This window comes from Mastigoproctus giganteus, chromosome 4, assembly GCF_048544385.1.
Source record: "Mastigoproctus giganteus isolate SK-2022 chromosome 4, ASM4854438v1, whole genome shotgun sequence".
NCBI classification, from domain to species: Eukaryota; Metazoa; Arthropoda; class Arachnida; order Uropygi; family Thelyphonidae; genus Mastigoproctus; species Mastigoproctus giganteus.
Window position 1 is genome coordinate 238,491,821 of NC_143578.1, and position 25,281 is coordinate 238,517,101.

At 40.3% G+C, this 25,281-nt stretch overlaps 1 protein-coding gene across 1 annotated transcript in view; it reads right to left on the reverse strand.

Annotated features, from left to right (window-relative positions):
• The window catches only part of LOC150087528 (A disintegrin and metalloproteinase with thrombospondin motifs like), a 69,133-nt gene that overhangs the window by 36,837 nt on the left and 7,015 nt on the right, over window positions 1-25,281 (reverse strand). The window contains exon 2 of the mRNA XM_090371233.1: window positions 24,999-25,247. Coding sequence (XP_090227359.1) covers window positions 24,999-25,070 — 72 coding nt within the window. The 5' untranslated portion in view covers window positions 25,071-25,247. The remainder of the gene's footprint in view (window positions 1-24,998; window positions 25,248-25,281) is intronic.

A 25,281-nucleotide genomic window follows, 5' to 3' on the forward strand; every position in this document is an offset into this window, starting at 1 on the left:
GCTTTTCAAGTACCATAGAAACCAAGGCTATGAGGCGTCAGTATTGTGTTTGTAATTATGTAATTTATTCGTTCGGTTTCGAGTTTTATAAAATCTGCCTCATCCTGCGAAGAAGAGGAGAAATATTAATATCAGATGAATGGGTTTATATTATAATATTTTATTAAATTAGTTATATTATTAATAAACATGTGCATCGACATAACTATCGATTATAGTATGCATTTATGTACTGTTTATTTATTGTGTGCAAAAGAAGTATTAATATTTTACCCATTTCCTTTACGTACATAAACGTGGTGATAAATATCATCTCTTATCTCTCGAGATCACGTTTTCCAGGGTTAGAAAACCGGAACAGAATAAGAAGCGAAAATATGAAGACTTGGCTAGCTTGCAGCGATCTGCTATATATTTAAATCACAAATCCATGGTAATGCCTGACACAGTTGTCCTTCAGTTAAGAGTTCATCTTTTCCTTGATGTGCGAGTTGTACTTATTGTAATGAGTTGCGAAATCGATCTAGGGATCGCTGTGCCCTCGGCGAAATTAATTTAAGTTACAATATCTTAATATAGTTCATTTTGCATGTCTCCTTGGCTCTTTGCTTTTGGTTTCTTGGTCTATCAGCTTTCTTGGATTATATTTGATTAGAACGCGGTTATAGGAAGGTCTTTATTGAAACTGAATTGCAGAAGGATCTGTGGATAGAGCAGATAAAACATTTTTATTATATTTTCCTTGTATAATATCTTTCGATGTTAGGAAGGTGGGTCGACCAAGATACGCCATTTCAACAAAACTGCACTGCTTGTTACTAAAATTGCCTTACAAGGAGTTCATGCTCCTAAAATGGAGTCAGATATCAGTGTAGACAAAAATGATTTCTTTATTGGTTTGTTTATTCGGCGTTGGTGTATGTGCCAGGAAAGCAGATCCGCATGACATAGGCACTAAGAAGCTGAGGTTAAGTAGGTGTGTGGGTTAAGTGCCGAAGTAACTAAGGCTGTGAGGTGTGAGTATGATGTTCGTAGGCCCTAGGCACTTTTATTCGGGAAAAATATTTCTTCTATTTTAAAACTTTGACTGCGAATCACGTCAATTAATGACTCAAGTTTCAACTATAGTAAATGATAACTACCTCAATTGACGGAACGACCATCACTTACTTCTATTCTTCTAGTTTCGGGAACAGTCGCTAGATAGCGTATGCGTATTGAATCGAAACTCCTAGAGTCGATTGCAAAGAAATATCACGTGTAGAAAATGATTTTCGAAAATGGTGTTCGAAAACTGTTTTTTTTTCCCTTCGTTCATAGGCCCTAGGCACTGTGCCTATAGTGCCTAATGGGAAATTCGGCCCTGATAATGACTGTGCTACCGCGAGGGCGATGCAGGCTGGATCACGCCAATCTGTAGCATGTCGCCAGAACCTCGCGGGGTTATTATCACCATCCTCCCCATACCGGGTTCGAATCCTGTCAATGGCGCGAGGAATTTTTATCAGCTTTTTTCACAAGTTAGTCGAGTTAGTCGGGCTCATGCGAGGGTTTGCATGGTTTTGCTCCTTAAAACTCGGGTTTTTCATCCAGCATCAAACCGATCAAAAAATAGGCGAAATTATAGTCATGATAAATTACTGCCTTATAGCCTTAGTTGCTTTGACACTTTAACATATACTCGTATGTACAACCGCCGTCAACCCTCTTCAAGAAAGACGAAGCTACCATTCTTGCCTCCCAATACCTCTCTCCTTGCGCACGTTGCTGATAATGATGGGACGATATGGGTGGCAGACCAGGCAATGGACGGTGAGAATGTAGCCCCACGTCTGGCAGGCTTATGGATCTGTTTATCCTCTCGTTCTGAGTTCTGACGTCCTTTTGATACTGCCAGAACCCTGGCAACGAGTCCAAGTACCTTATTATACCCATTGTTTGCCGTGCTGACTGTCCAGCTCCTGTCACCCAACGATTCGACAGGCATCTTATGTAGGGAGAGTGTTCCTATGCCAGGGCGGTAACAGACACGTTTCTGGACATTCTATTGCGTTGATCAGCTTGTCATGTTAATCGTTCCATACACGTCACAGTTATGCATATAAATGTTCTTTCTGGGTGGAGCAGTTTCAGTGAAGATCATTGTAAATTTTTCTGACAGTTGGGAGGTCCTTTACTTTGGTAACTACAATTCGAGAGGGACATTGTCGAATCAAACAAGCTTATGTACGGAGTCCTGGAAACATAATTTCGCGTAATAGTCTGATATTTGGAGTTTTTTACTATTATTATTTATTAAAGAAGGCGGTCCCAACCAGCTTTCCTGGCAACTCCACCGTCTATCGCAATACTGTACAGACAATTCTCATGAGGATATATTTAACTGCTTTACCTCACCTCACATGGGCATGCCTCACTGAAAAATTGGGGGTCACCTACCCTATCGACCCTCTTCTTCCTATTTCACCCCCCAGCCTTCACTCTCCCCTCCCAGCACTTTTTCTTGCACAGTGTATAGCCCTACACGTCCAAATTTAAAATACACCAAAAATTTACGCCCAACCTTTTAGGCACTTTAGAAACAGGCTTTCACGTCAAACCCCATATTAGTGCTTTAATGTAAGTGATTTAAAATTAACCGCGGTCGTTCCAATTTTATTTTAGGTCCTAGCCACTAAAATCCCAGGAAAGTAAGTGGCAGGACCTGCCAGAGTACAATTGACTCAATGGTAACACCCGGCTAGCCTCCACGTGGCGAGGTATGGGCAACGTCTGGTCCCATTAGGGGCCTGGCGGCCAATAAGCCGGATAAACAATGGGCACAACATATAACACTACTCATGACCCACACACTTCTAAATCTCTGGCTTTGACAGGGTACTGTCACCGATACATAGAACATTCGCGGAGATGGGAGAAATCCCAGGAGCCGCTAGGCCCTCAATACCTCATACCTATACCTCACCTCACCACTTGTAATCTATGACACCGACAAGGATCTGACCCCAGAAATGTTGCAGGATGAACTCTATACAAGAAACCTCCAGCGAGATCACCCAGACATGGAACCCACAAGCCTAATAACACCAAAACATCAAACGAGATCCAGATCAGGCATGGTCACAAATTGGGTCGTGGAACTATCGCCAGCTGCGTGGAAAACCATCAGCCAGCAAAACAGAGTATTTATAAACTGGGGCAGCCACCGCTACAGGGAGCATGTGTCTGTACCCAAATGCTTTAGATGTGGCCGCTTTGGGCACACAACACATACCTGTGCCCAAACCCAGCCTGCATGTGGCCATTGCGCTGAACGAGGCCACGAATTTAAATCATGCCCAAAAAAGGACAAACCACCTATGTGTGCAAACTGCAAGTCACAAAAGCTGCAGGCGGATCACTCTATCAGGGACAATAAGTGCCCTATATACCAAAAAGCAAGGAGTACATACCAATTGAGACTCGATTATGGGTACACATCTTAGACCATATAATAACAACAGGGTACTATTTGCACAATTAAACTCCCAGAGGTCCAAGGCAGTTGCCGCGCAGCTGACCAGGACAGCAAACGAGGAAAACCTGGATATCTTGCTCATCCAGGAACCATATACGCACAGTAAGAAGGTCAAGGGATATCCCCTGAAGTATAAAATCGTGCAAACTGATGATGAAACGCCATGGGCCGCCATTCTAATCAGAAATCCAGACTACACAGTCACCAAAATCACAAATTACTGTCTCTCGTGGGCTGTATGTGCCCACGTCATCACTGCACTGGGCGAATTTTATGCAGTATCGCTTTACTGTCGGCCAGGAGAAGATATCCTCCCAGCTATAACTTACCTGCAAAATGTTCTGGAGGAATTCCCGAACGCTAAAATCGTAGTGGGCGCTGATGCAAACTGCCGTTCGTCGGCGTGGTTTAGTGAAACCCCGGAGCGACGTGGCGCGGTAAATGGACAACACCTGGAGGAGTATCTGGCAAACAGTTGCTATATAATCCTTAACAAACCAAACAACCTACCAACATTTTCAAACACGATGTGGGAGGCCACGATTGATGTTACTTTGGCTACCAGATCTCTAGCGGACCACATTGCATTCTGGACTGTCAGAGAAGACTGGACCTCATCTGATCACCGAACAATTACCTTTCAACTAAACCGGAAACTAAATAGACAAATGGTACATAGACAAATGCAACACAGATATGCTGTTGAGAAGGCAGACTGGCCTCTCTTCCAGGAGTCATTACGTACAGCTGCTCAAGCACTTGACACAGAAGGACTAGACCCAGATAGACACCAAGCTGAAATTGTCAAGCTTATCACAGATGCAGCAAACAATTCCATAAAGCGGAAAAAACCTACTCCGGGAGCTGTTCCCTGGTGGTCCCCAGAATTACAACAACTCAGACGTGTGGCAAACACCTGCCGAAAAAATTTTCAACGTGCCAGGCGTAGCTGGCCTGCAGTAGAGGTGGAAGCACTACGACAACAGTACCGAACGGCCAGGAATCAATATACAGCAAAGATCCGTGAACGAAAACAACGCTCCTGGGAGCACCTAGTATCCACAGTTGGAAACGACAACCCCTGGGGAGTGGTCTACAGAGTGACCACAAATAAACTCCCCAGAGGCGAAGTCATCCCCACAACCAAGAAGCCACAAGGGGAGTACACCAAAACGTGGCAGGAATCCATCAATAATATCCTAGATGCCATGTTCCAGAAACACCTGGATCCAACCACCCCAGAACAAACATCGCTCTGCCTAAGAAATAGTACCTACACAACAATCGAAGAGGAGGAGCCCTTTACTAGGATCGAACTGGACATTGCAGCCGCCAAACTAAGAAACAGGAAATCACCAGGTGCAGACTTATTAGAGCCAGAAATCGTAAAAAAGGCAGTTGAGACTATCCCAGAAAAAATACTAAATTTATTTAACCAGTGCCTAAAAGAAGGCTATTTCCCACACACCTGGAAAACGGCAACGCTTCGGCTCATCCTCAAAAATCCAACAAAGCAGCAGGATCTCCCAGGGTCCTACAGACCCATAGCCTTACTGTCTGTACTGAGCAAACTGATGGAACACCTTCTACGAAATCGGATAGAAACTCACTACTCAAACGCAGGCCTTCAATCCCGAAATCAGTTCGGGTTCAGAAAAGGATACTCCACCGTAGATGCATTGGAAAATATTGTTAACGCCGCAACCACAACCAACCGAAAGTACTTCCTCGTCATCGCAATAGATTTTGCTGGGGCATTTGACACTCTCTGGTGGCCAAGTGTCCTCGGCAGGCTCCGGGAGGCTAACCTGCCAGCAAATCTATACAAATGCATCAGTACATACCTCTCAGACAGATCAGTCACAGTCACTACTCCGTATTGCTCCGTATCACGGCTGATACACAGAGGATGCCCACAGGGTTCCGTTCTGGGCCCTCTTCTTTGGAATGTCGTCCTAGACGGCTTCCTAAATCTCAACCTTGGAAACGTCACATCCCAGGCTTATGCAGACGATCTTATTCTGATGCTTGCTGAGGACTCCAGAGCACAATTAGAGAACTCCGCAAATAGAGCAGTCACTATCCTGGAAGACTGGGCTGACAACAACAAACTCACAATTTCTCCAACCAAGACATGTTCAGTCCTACTCAGGGGGAACCTAGATATTAGGAGGCCTCCCCAAATCAAAGTCCAGGGGAAAACCGTCAAACTCGCAACGGAATTAAAACATTTGGGAGTCATGCTCGATAGGAATCTATCCTTCACACCACATCTGACATACATCAGGAATAAAATCAGAAACTATTCTGCACTCTTTGCAAGAGTCACCCGTAAGGACTGGGGCTTGAGGAAAAGGACCCTCGCCCTCTTCTATACGACAGTATTCCTGCCAGCCATTTCATATGCCTCCGGAGTCTGGTACAACAAAGCGACCACCGCGGTCAACAGGAGAAAACTCGAGACGATACAAAGATATACCCTGCTAACGATCTCCAGAGCCTGCAGGACGGTGAGTACTCACGCGCTGCAGGTCCTTATGGGTGCCCTCCCCCTGGACCTGGAGATCGTTCGTCGCGGAGTCCTACACCACCTCAGCAAAGGAAAAACGTCCACCTGCCTGAACTACACGATTGACTTAGCCAATGACCCTAAAATGGAAAAGAAGCGACTCACACTCCATCTCCAACAGACTTGGCAAACCCGCTGGGAAAATTCAATCAAAGGTGAAATCACTCGGAAATTCGTGCCGACAATTCAGACGGTATATCCAAAATATCCCCACTGGCTGTCTCCAGGACTCCTCGTCACATACCTACTCACCGGACACGGTGCATTCAGACACAAGTTATCAGGCTTCCGACTCAGTGACACTCCTCTCTGCCACTGTGGCCAAACAGAAACATGGGAACACCTCATGTATCACTGTCACCTGTATCAAGATCTACGCTGCCGGCTCATCACTGAAATTCGATTCACACTGCAAAACCAGGAACACCTCATCCTAGAAGAAGAAGACAGCTACAAAGCGCTAACAAAATTCGCCCAGGGCCTCTTCAGCAGAAGACGGACCTTCCCCCAGCCGCAACCACTGCAATGAAGAGAATGCAAGTACCCATCAAAGCTGCCCATAATCAGAAAAACAATTCTACACCACTAAGGACCACCAGAACAAATCAAACCCCCAGGGATCCGACTTCATAACAGAAGAAACAAAATGAAATCGCAAATGCACATCCAAGCTGACTGGACTAAATAACCTCGGATGGGATCTTAACCAATGAATGGCTACAAAATAAACTGGACTTTGTACACCTCGGATGGGACAATGTCCCAAAAATGACATTCCACCGACTGAAGAAACTGCAGAGCCTCTCTGCACACTAGCCTTATTGGCGATCTGACCTGGCGCCCTTGCCTGGTCCACTTTTCTCCCCTTTCCCTGGCCGGGGGGGAGGTGATGGTCCCTCTATCTCCTTCCCTCCTTGCCACCCACACTTTCCCTTCTGGTGGGGCATGGGCATGCCCCACCAAATTTTGGAGTCACCCTCCCTATCGACTCCATTCTTCTGTCTGTCGCCCCCCCCAGCCTTCAGTCTCCCTCCCACTCTACCTGCACGCAAGCGAAAGCCCCACACATCCAAACTTAATTACAGCCAAATTTGATTCGCCCACAATTTTCGGCCTCACAATTCTAGCACAACCACCACGCGATAACCTCTCAATTTTTTTTTTTATTTATTTATTTATTTTATTATTTTATTTTATTTTATTTTTTTATTTATTATTATTTTTTTATTTATTATTATTATTTTTATTTTTATTTATTTTTTATTTATTTATTTATTTATTTATTTTTTTAGGTCCTAGCCACTGAAATCTCAGGAAACTAGGTGGCAGGACCTGCCAGAGTACTTATTTAAAATATTGGTGTACCTGGTCTGCCTCCACGGGGCAAAGTGTGGGCAACGTCTGGCCTCAGCAGAGGCCTGGCGGCTAAATGGCCAGAAGAACAACGGTACACAACACTACTCATCTACAATATCCATACACTTTTAAATCTCTGGCCTTTACAGTGTACTGTATCACACGACAATGTAAACTACGCGGAGATGGGGGAAACCCCTGGTGCCGTTTGACCCCAAACACACTTTACACTTTACACTTTACCTCACCACAGAAAGTCGACTTTGCATTCACTACTTAAAATGACAATCAGGATAAATGAGGAACTTTGTTTCTACAACAACATATGCAGCTAATGTATCCATCACATAGAAATAGTGAAGCTGTAATCGAGAATAGCACTGCTCAGGAACACTGTTTGACTCAAATGATTGTTGCAGTTGTTCCAAATTGGATGATTGAGGATCTCTACTCTGAAGAGCTCGTCCTCATCCTTTAGGTATTCAGTTGAATTGAAATCTGGGGAGATCTCTGCAGTAGACTGAATTCACTCTCATGTCCGTTTGTCGAACAAATTCTGTAAAATTCTGGTCTTGTAATGTTATCCTTAACTTTGGTGCGTTATCCTATTAGAAGGACCTATTCAGAGATAGATAGATAAGCTGCAGCCATGGAGAGATGCGCCTAGTCGGAAACAATTTCTAGATAACTTGTGGCAAGCAAATTTCTTTTCATTACACCACCATCACTAGCTTGCGTTGTTGACACTTGGCAAGAATCCAAACCTTCAAGGTTGACACCTGATGTTTTCTTCATATTCTGGTCCCCTACGCTTCAAATCCTTCACTGTTCAGTGTTGGTTTTGGGGACCAAGTATAACCGTACCATCTTTTTGGAGTAGAACCGGGTTCGTTCGTTTGCTGCGATACGTAATCCCTGACAGGGTATGACAAGTTGTACTGTCTGAAATGCCCTCATGGTTGCCACTGTTGTATTCGCTTGTTCTATTACTGATTTGTAACCTCTCTGTTGCCCTGCACAAATATACATTCAGTGATTACTAATCTAGACGTGAAAATGGCCAATATTTGATTGGTCATTTGCCGAAGAAAAAGTAAAAGGTAGATTCGGTAAATTGTGAACAGACCAATTATTTCCCATCAGAAACTCCTCAAATGGATTTTTGGAGATCAGCCCGAAGATCTATATTAGAAACAATTAAGAATGAAGACATAAGGAAAGCAATGGACGTTTAAATAAACATCATGGAGGCTTGGTCCCAAAGATGGAGACCAATGGGATTATGTGTGGATCAGAACATCTACCTTTCAAATCTTTTGTTCGCAGATGTACTGATTGCGAAGGATGCGGAGGATGCTGACTATATGTGCAGAAAACTATTGGAACAATATAGAGAATAAGGTCTGCCAATAAATTTCAATAAGACGGAATATATGAATTCAACAGGGGGAATTTTGAGTGTAAATGGAGCACAGATAAACAGATAAAGAATGTGAAGCAGTTTAAATATCTAGGAGCTATTGTGCAGATGGATGGTTCATCTGAAGATGAGATTACAAGAAGAATTAATGAGGGAAGAAAGGTCTTGGGAATGTTGAATCTAATATTATGGAGCAATAATATTCTCCCAAAAACCAAACGATTGATATGTAATGCAATATTTCAGAGTATCTTACTATATGGATCAGAGAATTGGACTATAAAGGAAAGGCAAAGGAAGAAATTCTGGCTGTAGAGATGGATTTTTGGAGAAGATCAGCCGGAAGATCTAAATTAGAAAGAGTTAGGAATGAAGACAAGAAAAGCAATGGACGCTCAAGTAAACATCATTGACAAAATAAAACAAAAAAAGAGATTTGAATGGTATAGACTTGTTATGAGACTATCTAAAAAGAGCAATGGAATGGGCACCCCCCCCCCAGAAGAAAAAGGAGAGGAGGCCAAGAAGCAAATGGATAGAGGGAGTTAGAGCAGCAATGGAAAAGAGGAAATTGAAGAATGGAGACTGGGAGGACAGAAAAGAGTGGAGGAACAAAATTAAAATATAAAAAATAAATACAGAAAATAAAATAAAAGTTAGGTCGAGGATAACCATTGATACAATGGAGACGTCCAAAAAGAAGAACTCCTCATGCCCCTCTGCCGTCGGTGAACCCACTATGCCAAAGGAAGGATTTGGCACTGGTGTAGTCTACTGGCAGCTCTTAGGAGACCACCTTCCATGTTGGCATTTTTTCTCAGACAGAAACAGAATCTTCCAAGATGATATTGCTCCATGTCATTGGGACTCGCACTATGCACAAGTGGTTAGAGGGTACAATGAAGATATCACTCATCTTGATTGGTCCAAATTCGTCTGACCTCATTCCATGTGGTGCACGGGTAGCACAGTGGTATAATCGCCGTCCTCCCCACACCGAGTGGAAAATGCCTTGGTTCGAATCCCGTCGATGACGCGAGGAACATTAATGGGCTTTTTTCACTCCGTAGCTGAGTTAGTTGGTCTCAGGCGTAAATAGCAAGGTTTCCTCCCCCAGAAACTGGGGTTTCTCGTCTAGCAAAGCACACAAATCGACCAAAGAACACACCCAATTTACAGACACAATTCACACGGGTAGTTGAAAGTAATTTTCCAGGTGATCCTAATATAATAGTTTAGTTTTTTTATTAACCTCAATCCAATTGAACACGTGTGGGACATTTTTGAATGGGAAGTGAGACGTATGGACGCGCAATCATCATAGATTCCAACGCTAGTGGAAGCTCTGCAGGAAGCATGGCTGCAGTTCCCTATGGACATCTTCAGGCATCTAGTGGAGTCCATGCGTAGGCGAATACGGTATTAGGTAGGTGCTCATAATTCAGTGATCACCGAGTGTATAAACATACACGTGATGCTGTTACTGAAAGAGGGCTCAGTTTCATGAAAAGCTGTACCTCTCCTAATAAAATGGCACTCAGTGTACATCATTCCTTAGATTGATGGAACTTGGAACGTCAGTTTTACCAAACATGTCCAAATAGCCTTAAATGACAAATTTAAAAATAATACTAAGGTGACCTTAGTAATATATTATTCAACCGTATTCAACTTCCATGACCACTGAGTTGAATGTAATAAGATACTGGTCTTGCACTCGGAGCGCCTCAAGAAATTATTCTGTTGCAATTTCACCCCCCTCCCCCTCTGAATACAGTGATCACGTAATATTCGTTGTTTGTATTCATAGTCACTCTCCTGGCTTGCCGGTCCACAAAACACTGCTTGTTCCGGAACGAATTGCAGGTTGAGTCACACTTGGCCCGACAAACCCGACAAAAGGGAAATCACATGGACTGATTGCAACTTCTCCTGACGGATTACACACTGTTTGTTATGAGCAAGCGATAATTGGCTCGATGGAGCAGAAGTGGGTCATTTGGCCAGTTACGAGCGAATACAGATATTGCCTTCGTGGGAAAGTTAGTGAAACTCAGCGCTGTTCACCCATTTCGAAGTGATCTAAAAAAATCTATTTTTGTGAGAATCGTGGAGCCTACTGCGCATCGGGTATACGAGGAAAGAGTGGTGGATGACATTAACCCCGATTAATATTCTGTTTGTGTGACATTTTTATGGATTTTCTCTTCCTTTAACAGGTAACATCGAATAATCTGTTATTGTCCAATAAATCATGCTAACAAAACAGGCAAATTACCCACAGTTCGCTCACTTTATGCAAATTTGTAATTTATTGTTGTAGGTCCCTTGAGTCGCTATTTAGATATTTCAAAAATTTGCATACTTTACGCAAATTATTGGTAATTTATTTTTAGGACTGAGTCCTTTGCTCGCGTGGAAAAGTCCAAGATGCAATGTGGCAGCAGGCTTGCGTGTTTGCTTCGTTCCTTTCATGGTCCACATGGAAGGAACAATTTCCTTTCATCTGGACCATGGAAGGAAATTGTTCTACGATTGAATTAATTATTATGGTGAAGAGTGAAATCTCCCTCCTCCATTGTGGGATGATTCGTAATTTTTCAAATATAGCCTTACTGAATAGTGCAGTGGAGATAATCACTATCCTGCTCACACCATGCTGAAAATACCTGGGTTCGAATCCTGCTAATAACGCGAGGAATTTTTATGGGATTTTTTTTCATGTTTTTTTTTTTCTCGTTGAAACTAGCGTTTTTCATCCAGAAAACAGGAAACTGGACCAGAGAATCACAAACTCTACAGAGAGAATATACTGATGCCTCAGAACCTGAGTTCCATTAAAACTCATTCAATCAGTATTTTCGAATACGGTCCAAAAATGATGTTGATCAAGTTTTGGAACTTTTGATTAAAAGAAGTCGCCTTAGTTTTTAGGAAAAGCTTCCAGGTTCCTGTTTCATAAGGTTATCAAGAAGTTTTTGGCAACGGTTAGGATTTTGGAATTAAATTAGTACTTCTTGTTCCCCAAAATCTAATCCAAGCTGAAAGGACAATCCATGTTGAAAGGACTTGTAACCTGTCTGTAAATTGCGTGTGGTCGATTAATCTATGGTCGATTAATGTGTAATCTATGGTGTAAGATGTATAATTTATGGTCGATTTTTTGTTTTCTGGATGAGAAACGCGAGTTTCCGGGAATAAAAATTATGCTATTCTCGATTGAGACCGACTAACTCAGCCTCGTTGTGAAAAAGGCACATAAAAATTCCTCACGTCTTCGACGGGATTCAAACTCAGGTGTTTTCGACACAGTGTGGGAAGACAACGATTTTACAAACTGTGCTGTCCACGCATGCGAAATGTGACAGGGGTCACATTTCGCATTTTCAAATATGTTTAAGAAACACTTATTTTAATTGAGTCAATCTTGGTACTTGTTAAACCATATCTTCCATAGTCTGTTTGCCTTTTTTCCTCAATGAAAAACTGGGCTTTCTAGGAGTAAAAGTCACGAGGCTTTCTCCTGGGACCGGCTAATTTAATCATGGTATAAAAAAAGAATCAAAAACGGATGATGGACGACTTCCTGTTACCTTTGTTTTCTAAAATAAATGTGCTCATTTCTTTTGACATGACCTCACAAATCTAAAATCTCATTGATAATCCAATAACAAGTAGGCACAATGCAAGGACATAAGCCACGTGTGGGTGGAGAATAAAGGGGAAGGCATGGGATGAAATACTACAGTATTGTCTTAGGGCTAGAGATGCCGATAGTCTAATTCTGTATTATTCGATGATGATGGATAAAGCTAAGATCCCAGAAAGCTGCGGGACCTTAGTTTAACATTGGAGTCCAGAGTTCACTTCCGTGAATTGACAACCTGTAATTTATTCCACTATATCCTTCACACAGGTGTTTCTATTTTAACAACCATTTTATGCACTGGAGGATATGTCAGGCGCATTTTTATAAAAATTATTTAATTATACCTGATAGTCTAAGTTGCCTTGGTGCAGAATGAAACGCTACGTCCCCAATAGATTATCATAGCTGGAGTCCCCTGATGATGTTTGTTATGATCTATGAAAATTTGCATCTGTTTAACGTGGAAGAATAACTTACATTATCTATCACGGACTATTTGAAAATTATACACTGTCAAGTCAAAATATTATGACCACTCCCATGTTTTACCGGCCCTTCCTCCTCGCCTAGCGACACACACCTATCGCAGTGAGAACCGGTTGGTCCAAGTGTGTTCCAACAGGATAATGCGCCCTGCAACCTTGCTGGTATTGTCTGAGAACGGTTTTCCGAATACGAAAGTGACTTCCAATTGCTACCTTGGTGGCCGAATTTCGCCGGATATGAATCCCATAGGACATTTTTGAGATTACGTAGATGGACAGATCCAGCGTTTGGATTGGACTAACCATATGGACTAACTTAGATGTGCGGGATGCAATCCTGGCGAAATGGGACATGGTACAACATGGCGGAAAGTGGAGGAGGAGGATATGTCCACTATTAGTTAGGTGGTCATAATATTGTGAATGGGCAGTGTATGTCTTGCCACTGGAAGCGAACTTCTAAGTTGACAAAAGGCCCCATTACAGATTAAACTGGGGTACTCAACGCAACAGTTCTAAGTTCTGAATACAGTAGAGTAAGAAATGGAGGGAACATGCTTGAACGACAAACTTAATGAAGGGGGGTACACTTCCTGTTTAGAAAACAAAGATGTGAACGCAGTCAAAAACACTTGTTTATGGATCCAGGGCGGAAAGCGACGAAGATTGCAGAAAGACTGATTTAGGGGAGGATATGCGTGGTAATTGTAGTGTATTGACGTCAAGGAATCATTCATAAGACAATGCAGGCACTAAATATCGCTTCATCTAGTTAAGGAAGCAGTTTTCCTTTCAAAACAGATAATTTACACTGAACACTACCTCCCACAAAATTGCTACACTCCCTTTCTTAAGTGGTATCCTAGTTTAGGGAGGAAAGGAGACTTGTATAATCTTTCTTGAGCTCCATCAGAAGCTGTTTTAGGTGCTAATATTTCTACAGTTTTTTAGTTTTTGCAGATATAGAGATATTTTTTCAGTGCGGTGTGTAACAAGGGTTTTTTTTTTTTTTTCAGAGAAGAACGTTACTTTGCATATTTATTTACAATTGGGAGACTGGTGCCCTGTTAGACAAAAACTGAAATAAATAAGACTGGTTCTTGGTAAAATCATTCTTGTGGTTATTCCTATAAACTTTTTAATCTAAAATAGTTTCTATATAAAACTGTATTGATGTTTTTGCATATATTTGAGCTTGTGTAAAGGGGTCAGAAAAATGAACATTATTCTTAAAAGACGAAATTTGCGGAGTCAAACGCTGCAAGACTCAGATGGCACCGTGATACTGAGTGTTCCAGGAGAAAATAAACCAATCATTAAAATAGTGAAAAAGCAACCGAGCAGAACGTAAACGTTAGTGACATCCCTGTAAGTAGCAAACCTCATGTGGACTGGTACTGATGACAAAATAGCCGTAACTATAGTGATAGAGCCGGTCCCAAAACTTGCTCTTTAAGAATAATTTCATCTAAATCTACCATTTACTTTAATGTGGTGTATGTTCGATATTCCTAGCCAAAGTAACCGCCTTCAGATTCATTAGAAAAACTAAAAACTGGTTTTCCAACATTTGATTGATTTATCACGCTGACACTAGATTAAACCAGAACTTAATTGGGGAAGGGGGGGACATTTTTAGCTGGGGCAGGTTATGACGTTAAATTTTGATGGATTCGATGCTTTCTTTTTTTTTTTGAGAACCATGCTACCCTCGCTTGAGACCAACTAATTTATCCACGCTGGAAAAAGGCCCATAAAAATTCCTCACCCCATCGACGAGACTCGAACTCAAGTCATTTCCATCCGGAGTGGGGAGAAAATGACCGGTGATCGTACCAACTGTGCTAGCCACGAAGGCATCATCTTTCAAACGGGTCCAAAACCTCCCTCAACCCAGTCAAGACTCATTTACTGTCCAACTCCAAACTCACAGAACCAACTTTTCATTTTCTCCCTTCTACTTCTGTTTTCTGGAACAACATCTATTTCAATCTCAGTTCGGTTTAGAAAAAAGGAAGTTTATAGATTTATTTTTCGATCATGACTGAGTTAGTCAGTCTAAAGCCAGCTTTATACTTGCTCAAGTGCACATGGTACTCAGCAAGTGCTTACCAAAATTACATCCGTAGTAATCACGTGATTATTAGCTGTGAGATTAGATTTCCATAGCATTTACTGAGGGAAGATGGGCATAGAGTGCAAATGGTGAAGTTCCTATTAATATTTTAAAGGGGAATGTTCGATGAAAGGGAGGATGTACGCGGGTACTGAAGAGGCTAAGAAATCTGGCCTTAAAACCAAACGAACACTTTTTTTTTATCGAGTAATGTCTGAATATCTACTTCACTTGAAATCAAGTTGTTTTGTGTGGACGGATGGACGGACTTGATGAAGACAGGAAGATTTAGCAAAATGGAAGATTGTTATTTCTAGACGTATCTACTATAAATAATAATCCGAAGGAATTTGAATGTAGACCTTTTCTAACGTTTCTGCAATGTTTCTAATGTTTCTTGAACTCAACAGTACAATAATTTGAATTGTTGAGTTCAAGTTGAATTGAATTTGAAGGGTTCAATAATTTGCAAATTCCAAACAAAAGCGGTTTACATTTGATGTATTTGAATACGCATTGTGCTTCTTCCTTGTATCAGGACCGATCCTAGAGTTACGAGACTCGTGCAGGAATTAGAGTTTGAAGTCAACAAGGGTTTTACTTGTTGGCATCAGGGGTCTTTTTTTGAATAGTGCAATGCTTGTGATTTTGGAATTACAAGCATTTCAATTACATGCTGAGCATTTTTAGCCAATCGATGGAATTTTCTTAAATATGTTAATTTGTCCATGACAGGCTAGCGGAACTTAATAGCTGTTCAATTACGATAAGTCTGATATTATACGGGTAATTACATCTACAATATGCGTTCCAGAAACACAGAAGAAATGAAAATATATATATAAAAAAAGGGAATAATTTCGATAATTATTTATCAAGATAACTGAAAGACAACTATTATCTTAGGCAGTAAGGTTCGATTATTCTTTGACAATCATTTTGTGGTAAATGGTAGAGGTACACTCAGTCTGTTACGCCTAAGATGTAGGAGCGTATAGTCATAACAATGATTTTAGAGGTACACTCAGTCTGTTACGCCAAAGATATATTAGCATATAGTTATAATAATGATTTTTAAAGGTACATTCAATTTGTTACGCCAAAGATATAGGAGCATATAGATATAATAATGATTTTAGTAGAACATCCAGTCTGTTACATCGAAGATATAGGAGCGTATAGTTATAATAATGATTTTAAATGTACATGATTTGAGATGTATACCCAATCTGTTACATCGAATACATAGGAGCGTATAGTCGTAATAATGCTTTTAGAAGTGCACTCAGTCTGCTAAACCGAAGATAAAGGATCATATAGTTATAATAACGATTTTAGAGGTACACTCAGTCTGTTACGCCAAAGATATATTAGCATATAGTTATAATAATGATTTTTAAATGTACATTCAATTTGTTACGCCAAAGATATAGGAGCATATAGTTTTAATAATGATTTAGAGGTACACTCACTGTTACGCTGAAGATATAGGAGCGTATAGTTATAATAATGATTTTAAGGGTACATGCAGTCTGTTACACCAAAGATATATGGGCATATAGTTATAATAACGATTTTAGCTGTAGTTATAATAATGATTTTTAGAGGTAGATTCAGTTTGTTACGCCAAAGATATAGGAGCATATAGTTATAATAATGATTTTTAAAGGTACATTCAATTTGTTACACCAAAGATAGGAGCATACAGTTATAATAATGATTTTAGAGGTACACTCAGTCTGTTACGCTGAAGATATAGGAGCGTATAGTATATAATAAGGATTTTAGAGGCACACTCAGTCTGTTACGCCAAAGATATATGAGGATATACTTATAATAATGATTTTTAGAGGTACATTCAGTTTGTTACGCCGAAGATATAGGAGCTTATAGTTATAATAATGATTTTAAAGGTATATGCAGTCTGTTACGCCAAAGATATATGGGCGTATAGTTATAATAATGATTTTAGAGGTACACTCAGTCTGTTACGCCAAAGATATATGAGGTATAGTTATAATAATGATTTTTAGAGGTACATTCAGTTTGTTACGCCGAAGATAAAGGAGCATATAGTTATAACATTGATTTGAGATGTACACCCAGTCTGTTACGTCGAATATATAGGAGCGTATAGTAATAATAATGATTTTAGAAGTACACTCAGTCTGCTAAACCGAAGATATAGGAGCATATAGTTATAATAATGATTTTTAGAGGTACATTCAATTTGTTACGCCAAAGATATAGGAGCATATAGTTATAATAATGATTTTAGGGGTACACTAAGTCTGTTACGCTGAAGATATAGGAGCGTATAGTATATAATAATGATTTTAGAAGTACATCCAGTCTGTTACATCGAAGATATAGGAGTGTATAGTTATAATAATGATTTTAAAGGTACATGCAGTCTGTTACGCCAAAGATATATGGGCGTATAGTTATAATAATGATTTTTAGAGGTACATTCAGTTTATTACGCCGAAGATATAGGAGCGTATAGTTATAACATTGATTTGAGATGTATACCCAGTCTGTTACGTCGAATATATAGGAGCGTGTAGTCATAATAATGATTTTAGAAGTACACTCAGTCTTCTAAACCGAAGATAAAGGATCATATAGTTATAATAATGATTTTTAAAGGTACATTCAATTTGTTACGCCAAAGATATAGGAGCATATAGTTATAATAATGATTTTAGAAGTGCACTCAGTCTGTTACGCTGAAGATATAGGAGCGTATAATATATAATAATGATTTTAGACCTACACTCAGTCTGTTACCCCAAATATAAAGGATCATATAGTTATAATAATGATTTTTAGAGGTACATTCAATTTGTTACGCTGACAATATAGGAGCGTATAGTCATAATAATGATTTTAGTGGTACACTCAGTATGTTACATTGAAGATATAGGGGCGCATAGTCATAATAACGATTATGCAGTCCACTTATATGATGGAATTTATATTTAAAAAAATATTTCCCATCTAGGACGTTGGAAATGAAGAAGGTTGAATGTCTGTTCGAACATAAAGGTTTCGAATCACCGAGAATATAATTAACATGTTCAAAGGTCAAAACAATGCCTTTCAATATTTTCTTAATTTCTCTTCTAGTAAGGAATAGGGTCAAGTAGTTCTTTTTATTGTCGTATCTTTGGAGTGAAAGAAAAAGAGATGCTTGTCTAAAGGCATCGTAATGGTGCGTGAAAATTGTGGTACAACGACCAGGAAATTTGTGTACCGTCTTCGAATGTTCGCAGCCTTAAGGGGATTTGTGCAGGTTGTCTGCATCTGTGTTAAACCGGTAAGAGGGCAATAGAACAGAGGGGGAGAAAACAAAAAAAGGGATGATACTGTCATCTGTTCTTCCCAGTGTGTGATCAGAATTATCATTTGCACTTTCAGGAAAAGCTTTTGAAAAGATATCGTGTGGTCTGTGGATGCGATGAATACCACGAAGAGAAGATTTGAAATGTAGAGAAAATGGATACAAATAAGAGGGAAAATTGGTACGAAGACGGATCAAAGAAGACAAGAAGAAGATAAAAGTTTCAAAGGTCGCCATCTTTGTATCTTTCGGACCTCTATCCACTTGATAAATGCAATCTTTTCCAGTTACTTTTAAAAGGACTAAAATTGATTGGTGAAACAATTGATCTTCGAGAAATAATCTTAAATCATTTAGCGAGAGGATGCATTATTTATAATCATTAGTGTATGTCTGGTGCATGAATGAAGTCTTCAAATCAATATCTGGTTCATTTCAACCATTAGGCCTCCTCCCCCTTCTTCTACGCGCATTTAAATGGTATGCCTGGTTTAAATGAGTTGTTCTACTGGATGCTGACTGTGAAGATGATGGGGGTGGCATCATTAGTTCGCACGCGCTGAATTTCGGTCTGTTGTCTTTGGAATCCTGAGATAATTGTGGGATCTAACGGTGTTCATGTTAATGACCTGGTCGCGTGCTCGTTTCGGGCATCGGCTTCATGCGGCAACAAACCAGAAACGCTAAATATAGAAACGCTGATTGCAGGTGGGGGGACAGAGTTTTAAGGGGACAGTGAATTGACTAGGCGAGAGCAAGCTGTTCGGGATACAAATATGCTGTGATCACACACACACATTTAATATTTGATGCCGATAAGCAAATATTACCGGGGAGAGAGGAGGAAAGAGAAGGGGAATGATAAAGAAAGAAAGAGAAAAAGTGTGTGTGTGTGTGTGTGTGTGTGTGTGTGTGTGTGTGTGTGTGTGTGTGTGAGAGAGAGAGAGAGAGAGAGAGCAAGAAAAAAAAAAAGAAAGACGTGGAAAGAGGAAGAAATAAGAAAATAAAGAAAGAAAGTCAGAAAAAAACCGAGGAAACAGTAAAAAAAAAGATGAATGAATGAAATGAAGCGATAGAGAAAGAGAGACAGAAACTGAAAGAGAGGGAAGAAAGAGGCAAAAGGAGAGACTGAAACAAAGAAAACAAGGGATAATGGAAGACAGCTAGAGGGAAGGAGGAGAGAGAGGCAAAAAACAAAAGGAAGGGGAAGGGGAAAGAGAAAGAAAGACGAGAAAAAAAGTAAAAAAGGAAAATATAGAAATAAAAAATGAAATAAATATAGTCAGAGCGAAAAATATAAAGAAGGAGCGCGAGAGAGAGAGGGAGAAAGAAAAAGGGAAACATAGGGGGAGAAGGATGAAATAGAGAGAGAGAGAGAGAGAGAGAGAGAGAGAGAGAGAGAGAGAGAGAGAGAGAGAGAAGAGAAATAAAATAAATGAATGATAGAAACAGAAGGAAACAATAAAGAGTAAAACAAAATTGGGCAAAGTGGAAGTGAGAGAGAGAGGAAGATTTAAAGAGAAAGGAAGAAATATAAGAACTTCTAATGAAAGAGAATAAAATGAGAAGAGAGAGAAGGAGGAAAGGAGAAGAAAGAGATGGAGAAATTGAGAAGAAAGAGAAGGAGAAAAAAAGACGAAAACAGAAAGAAACAAAAGAGGATAAGTAGACAGGAAAAGGAGAAAGGAAGAGATCTGTTAGGCAAATAAAGCGAAAGACAAAAAAGATATAAAGAAAACGAGAAAAAAAGAAAGGAAGATAAATAGAGAAAAAAGAAAGAAAAGGGAGAAGGCAGAAAGAAAGGGAAACACAGAGAAAAAAGGTGAAGGATCGAGAAAAAGAGAAAGAAACGAAGGAGAAAATAAAATTGGGAGAGTAGGAATAATAGAGAGACGGAGAGAGTGAGAGAAAAAAGAACGATTGGAAGATAGAGAGAAATGAGAAAAAGAAATAAAGTAAGAAAGAAAATAAAGAAAAGAAAGAAAAAGAGAAAGAGAAAAAAGAAAAACGAGAAGAAAAAGAATGGAATAAAACATTGGATAAGATTACTTTTCACTACAAAATACTCTCTCTCTCTCTCTCTCTCTCTCTCTCTCTCTCTCTCTCTCTCTCTCCATCGAACTAAGAAATGAGCGACAGCCAATTTCCTGTCTCCTTTCCACAATCACGACAGTTTCCTGTTGCTTTAAACATCCGCAAGTTAGATTTGCTTCTTTCCAATCACATAAATATTTAATGGTGAATATACACTGTTTCTTTCTTTCTCTCTCTCTCTCACTCGCCATCGTCGAAATATACACATGTCCTCATTTCTTTACTTTCTCCAGACATTTAATATCTTCCTTCACGCTCCCTGATATCACGAGAATGTCCATCACAACAGCTCGCATCAAACAAAAAAAGCCATTACCCAACTCAAACACCACTGAAAGAAAGTCCCTTCCGGGATATTTATCCTCAGGAATTTTTCTCCACCCTCTTTTCTCCCAGTTCAGAATACCCCCCGTTATGAGCACCCAATTGCTTCTATTGTGGAGTAATGTCCACCAAATTTCAATTGTTGTCCCTCACCTCAAGAAACAGTTCCACCCCGTACTTTTTTCGACTAGCCATTGTGTTTTTAAATCCAGGAAGTGTCAACAATACCCACCAAAGCTGATCTCTTCGAATATGTCACAGTGAAGGGACACGAACAATGGGGTGATTAAACAAAGCCTTCCAGGTGGAGTAACAGTGGGTGAAGAATTGGACCAATTTGTAAGGGAGATAGAAAGTATCCGACGTTGAGAGCAATTAAGTTTAATTCGAAGTAGTTGAAGATTGGCTGAATGCCAAATGAATTCCTTGTTTTCAGACTGTCTTTTCTTCCCAAAATATCTGATGCCCATAATTCAGTGCAATTTCGCAATCTCCACTTTATTATTAATTGTCTTTCGCAGGAGTAACGAACTTTTGAATTATTGCAATACAGCCTCCTTCAGACAGGACTGTGTTTTGGTGAAAATGGTCCCCAAAAGAAAGCAAGTGTAAGCGGAAGCCACTCAACGCAACCGATGGTGAAATTTTGACATTTAGGCCAGTGGGCCAAAAGCAGAATACATTACGCAGTGATTACTGGTGGGTCAACTTTCCCCTGTAGGAACTTGGGGCAGGACCGGCAGGTACTTTTACGAGAAGAGGGTCATTTTCCGGTAGTTTATGATGGGGAACACGCAGGGATTGAATCAGAGGTGAATGATTCTTGCACGGTTTCAGTATCCGGTAGTGGTTTTTACGCTTGGAGGCAATCCAACTTCCTCGAGATGAGCTAAATATGTATGTTGAATTGCTTTATCCTTAATAAAATTAAGAATAAAGCAATTCAAAATTGCTTTACTCTCTGGGACGAATAAAATTTCACTTTTAATGAGAGGAATGCCTTTGAGTGCAATGTTGTCATGGATACTCGATTAAAACATCCATTCCCCTACGTGCAAAGAAAGTGGTCGATCCCTAATTTTTTTTCCTGTTACGCAATGGGGGATTGAAGAGGGTTCTTTCACACCATACACGTCCCAAATAAGCTTATATCATACAGAGCGTGATAGAGTAGCGAGCAATTTCCTCCTTAAGGAATCGAATTTACTTTAAGAAGGAAAAATGCTTTTGAGGACGTCTTTGGTGTGCATGTACAGAATTCTGAAACTTCATTAACGAGATGTAATTTGGTTGTACACTTTTGTTTTTTTCGGGCCACTGAATTTAAGTGGTCGTAAAACTAAATGTGTAGCGTTGTATAAAATTAAGTGAAGATCTGGCTTTTCTGCCATCATGCATTTGAAATAATTAAAGCAAGAAACATGACCCAATTACCTAGGAGTTTCAGAACATTACATTTTTTCTTTTCTTACAATTTCCTTTTTTATCAATATTTTTTATTTATTCCTACTCACGGGCCCCTTAAATTAAAGGGTGCACCATTTTCATCACGTATCGCAGCATTTATAGTATTTGAATCTGTTTTCAAATTATAATTTTATTTACCGTATTTTTTGAACTATAAGATTTTAATTGATACAAAAGTCTTAAAATTATTTCGTATTACAAACCAAGGGCTTTCATAATATCAAAAGTAGAAATGTTTCTTCAGGATACATTATTGGCAGTAAAGTCAGTATGGACAGTCGAATTAAGACCACACCCTTTTGACCCAGTCTTGGCACTGAAAAAATGATCTGGTTTTCTGGCAATGATGTCACAGAAAGGAGACTTTTTGTTCCTTCCTTGGCAAGTTCCCTCTTTCAATTTAATTCGTTGTAACTGTGAAAAAGGAAGAATGGTTATGCGGTGTCAGGTGTGTGGTAACTGCCAAAGCAACTAAGGCTATGAGGTGTAGGTATATTGTGCATGCTACCTTGGTTGGTGCCTCCGTAGCCAGGTGGGAAGGAGCAGCAGTGCGTAGCACGCGCTTCTTGATTAGACCGGGGTTCGAGCCCGTCACCACCAAATACGGAGGATGCGGGAAGGTCAGGGAATGACCACCGCATATCCCAGAGCAATATGGCCTTAGTTGCTAATGCTCCTAAACAACAAACAAACAGCATGCTACCCACGAGGATGCTATCTTAATGTATAACCATGACTTCTTAGTATTTTTGCTAGTGTAAGCTGAAGAGTTAAAAGGATTGACTTGTTTAATCTGGGATTACCAAGAAGATAATCCGAGATTAAATTTTTGCGGTCTTGGCCATTACTTAGTTCCATCAAGAATTGTTTTTGAGTTTATTACCTTAACCTTTGGAGCACCAGTGTATAAACTTCATCATGAGCTATGAGCGACTCAAAAAATTGTTTCGAGTGTTATGGGTTGTCACAAACAGAACCTGTTTCGAAATCAACTGTTAGTTACGCATGCGTACAACCAAAGGAGTTTTCTCTTCATTACCGCGGCAGAGACGTGGGTATACCACACACTGGTATTAACTGATAAATGTAATGGTCTTAGGACCTTAATGTTACCACTTCAATCCACTAACGATGACGCATTAATTGAAATAAAAACTCGCTAAGAAGTAATCACATTGTGGGACCGGTTCTGAACCAAGAAAAGGCAGAAGTTAGCCCCTAATTATGCGTTGTTTTGAAACAACTTCAAATATAAATGGCTTATCTATGCGGTTGTATGTGGTGAGGAGCAGAAGCACGAACTGCTTCGCCAATCATTGCGTAGGCGCTAGCGCCCTCGGGCGGTAAGCAGCGTAATGTAGGCCAAACGCGTTAGGGCTAGTAAGTGGTTAGATCCAGACACGGACACGTACCACGTGGAGGTATCAAATGATCCTCAGCTGCCAAAGGTAGGAAAAGGGGGAGGGGATATGACTTGTGGCACGAGACAGTACAGAGAAAAGCTCTAATAGCGGATATTTAAAATTTTCGGCTGCTCCCACTTTTGAATGTTTACGAGGGGATCCTGAAGTTCATAAAGTTGTGTGAATGAGGAAAGATGGACAAAATCAGTCACTGTGTAGTCATCTATTATTTGGGACTAACGCCAAAGGCAGTTCACGAGGACATGGTTACAACATTGGGGGAATTGTCCCTTCCTATTCCATTTTTTAGAAGTGGGCATCAGAATTTAAAGGAGGGAGGGAGAGAGCCCGGAAGATGGCCCACGATATGTGCATGATCTGATGATGAGTGATCGATGAGTGAAAGTTCTGTACATTGACAGCGTCTTTGACATCTTCTGAACGTGTGTCAGCTCAAACTGTCAGCGCAAACTGTCAGCACAATGGGTCCCGAAGTTGTTGACAGCAGATCAAAAAAAAGACAAAAGAATTTTTAAGTAAAATGAACATTTGCATCGTTTCTCAAGCAGATCCAGCACATTTACTTCCAACTTTTGTGGCCATGCACGAGTCCATCACTTTCAGCCAGAGATAAGGGAGCAGTTCAAACAGTAGACTTCTCCACCTCCAAAGAAAACCAAGTCGAGTTCTTCTGCTGGCAAGGCGATGTCATTGATTTTTTGGGATTCTGATGGAGTGGATTACCTTCAGAAAGACGTAACAGTCAAATGAGTTTATTAAGCAGACTTTATGAGGCATATGCATGAAAACCTCGAAGGACACGTTGGGGAAAACTAAGCAAAGGAACCTTATTCCACCAGGTGCTCGCAACTGTCATAGCCATGGCTACACTGCATGAGTGCAGCTTTGAAATCTTTGACCATCCCCCAGATTCACTAAATCTAGCATCATCGGAGTTTCACCTATTTCCAAATTTCAAAAAATACCAGGCTGGAATCCATTCTCCCACCGACAGTGGCCTCATTGCTGCAGTGGATGCATTCCTAGAGGCCCAAATATTTTTGTGTATTGACTCCAAAAGGGGCTATGTTGAAAAGTAACACGTGACCAGACTCCTCAAATAAACGGTTCATACTCAGCCAACTTTTCAAACGCCTTTTGTAGTTTCTTTCACTCCCCAACCTTCAACCCATCAACTTACCCATTTTAGATCGTTCTAATAATAAAGAAATATTAGAAAAAAATCAGTTCTTACCTTCTGTACAGGGGAGAGATGCCCACATTGGCATAGGGCAGACGCCAGACTTATCCACAGAGGGAACAACATCGAAGAAACACCACTAAGAAAGGGGTAAATGTCCCTCTCGTCTCTCTCTCCCTGCCTCCTGTTCTTGACGGTATTCCTCAAAGTTATCCGTCTTCTTGGTTCTCGGGACCTGCCCGACACTGATTCCAGAAATTATAGTCACTTCAAAGGGCTCAACCCTCGTTCACAAAAGGCGACCTAAAATAAAATAAAAAAAAAAACCACATAAAAA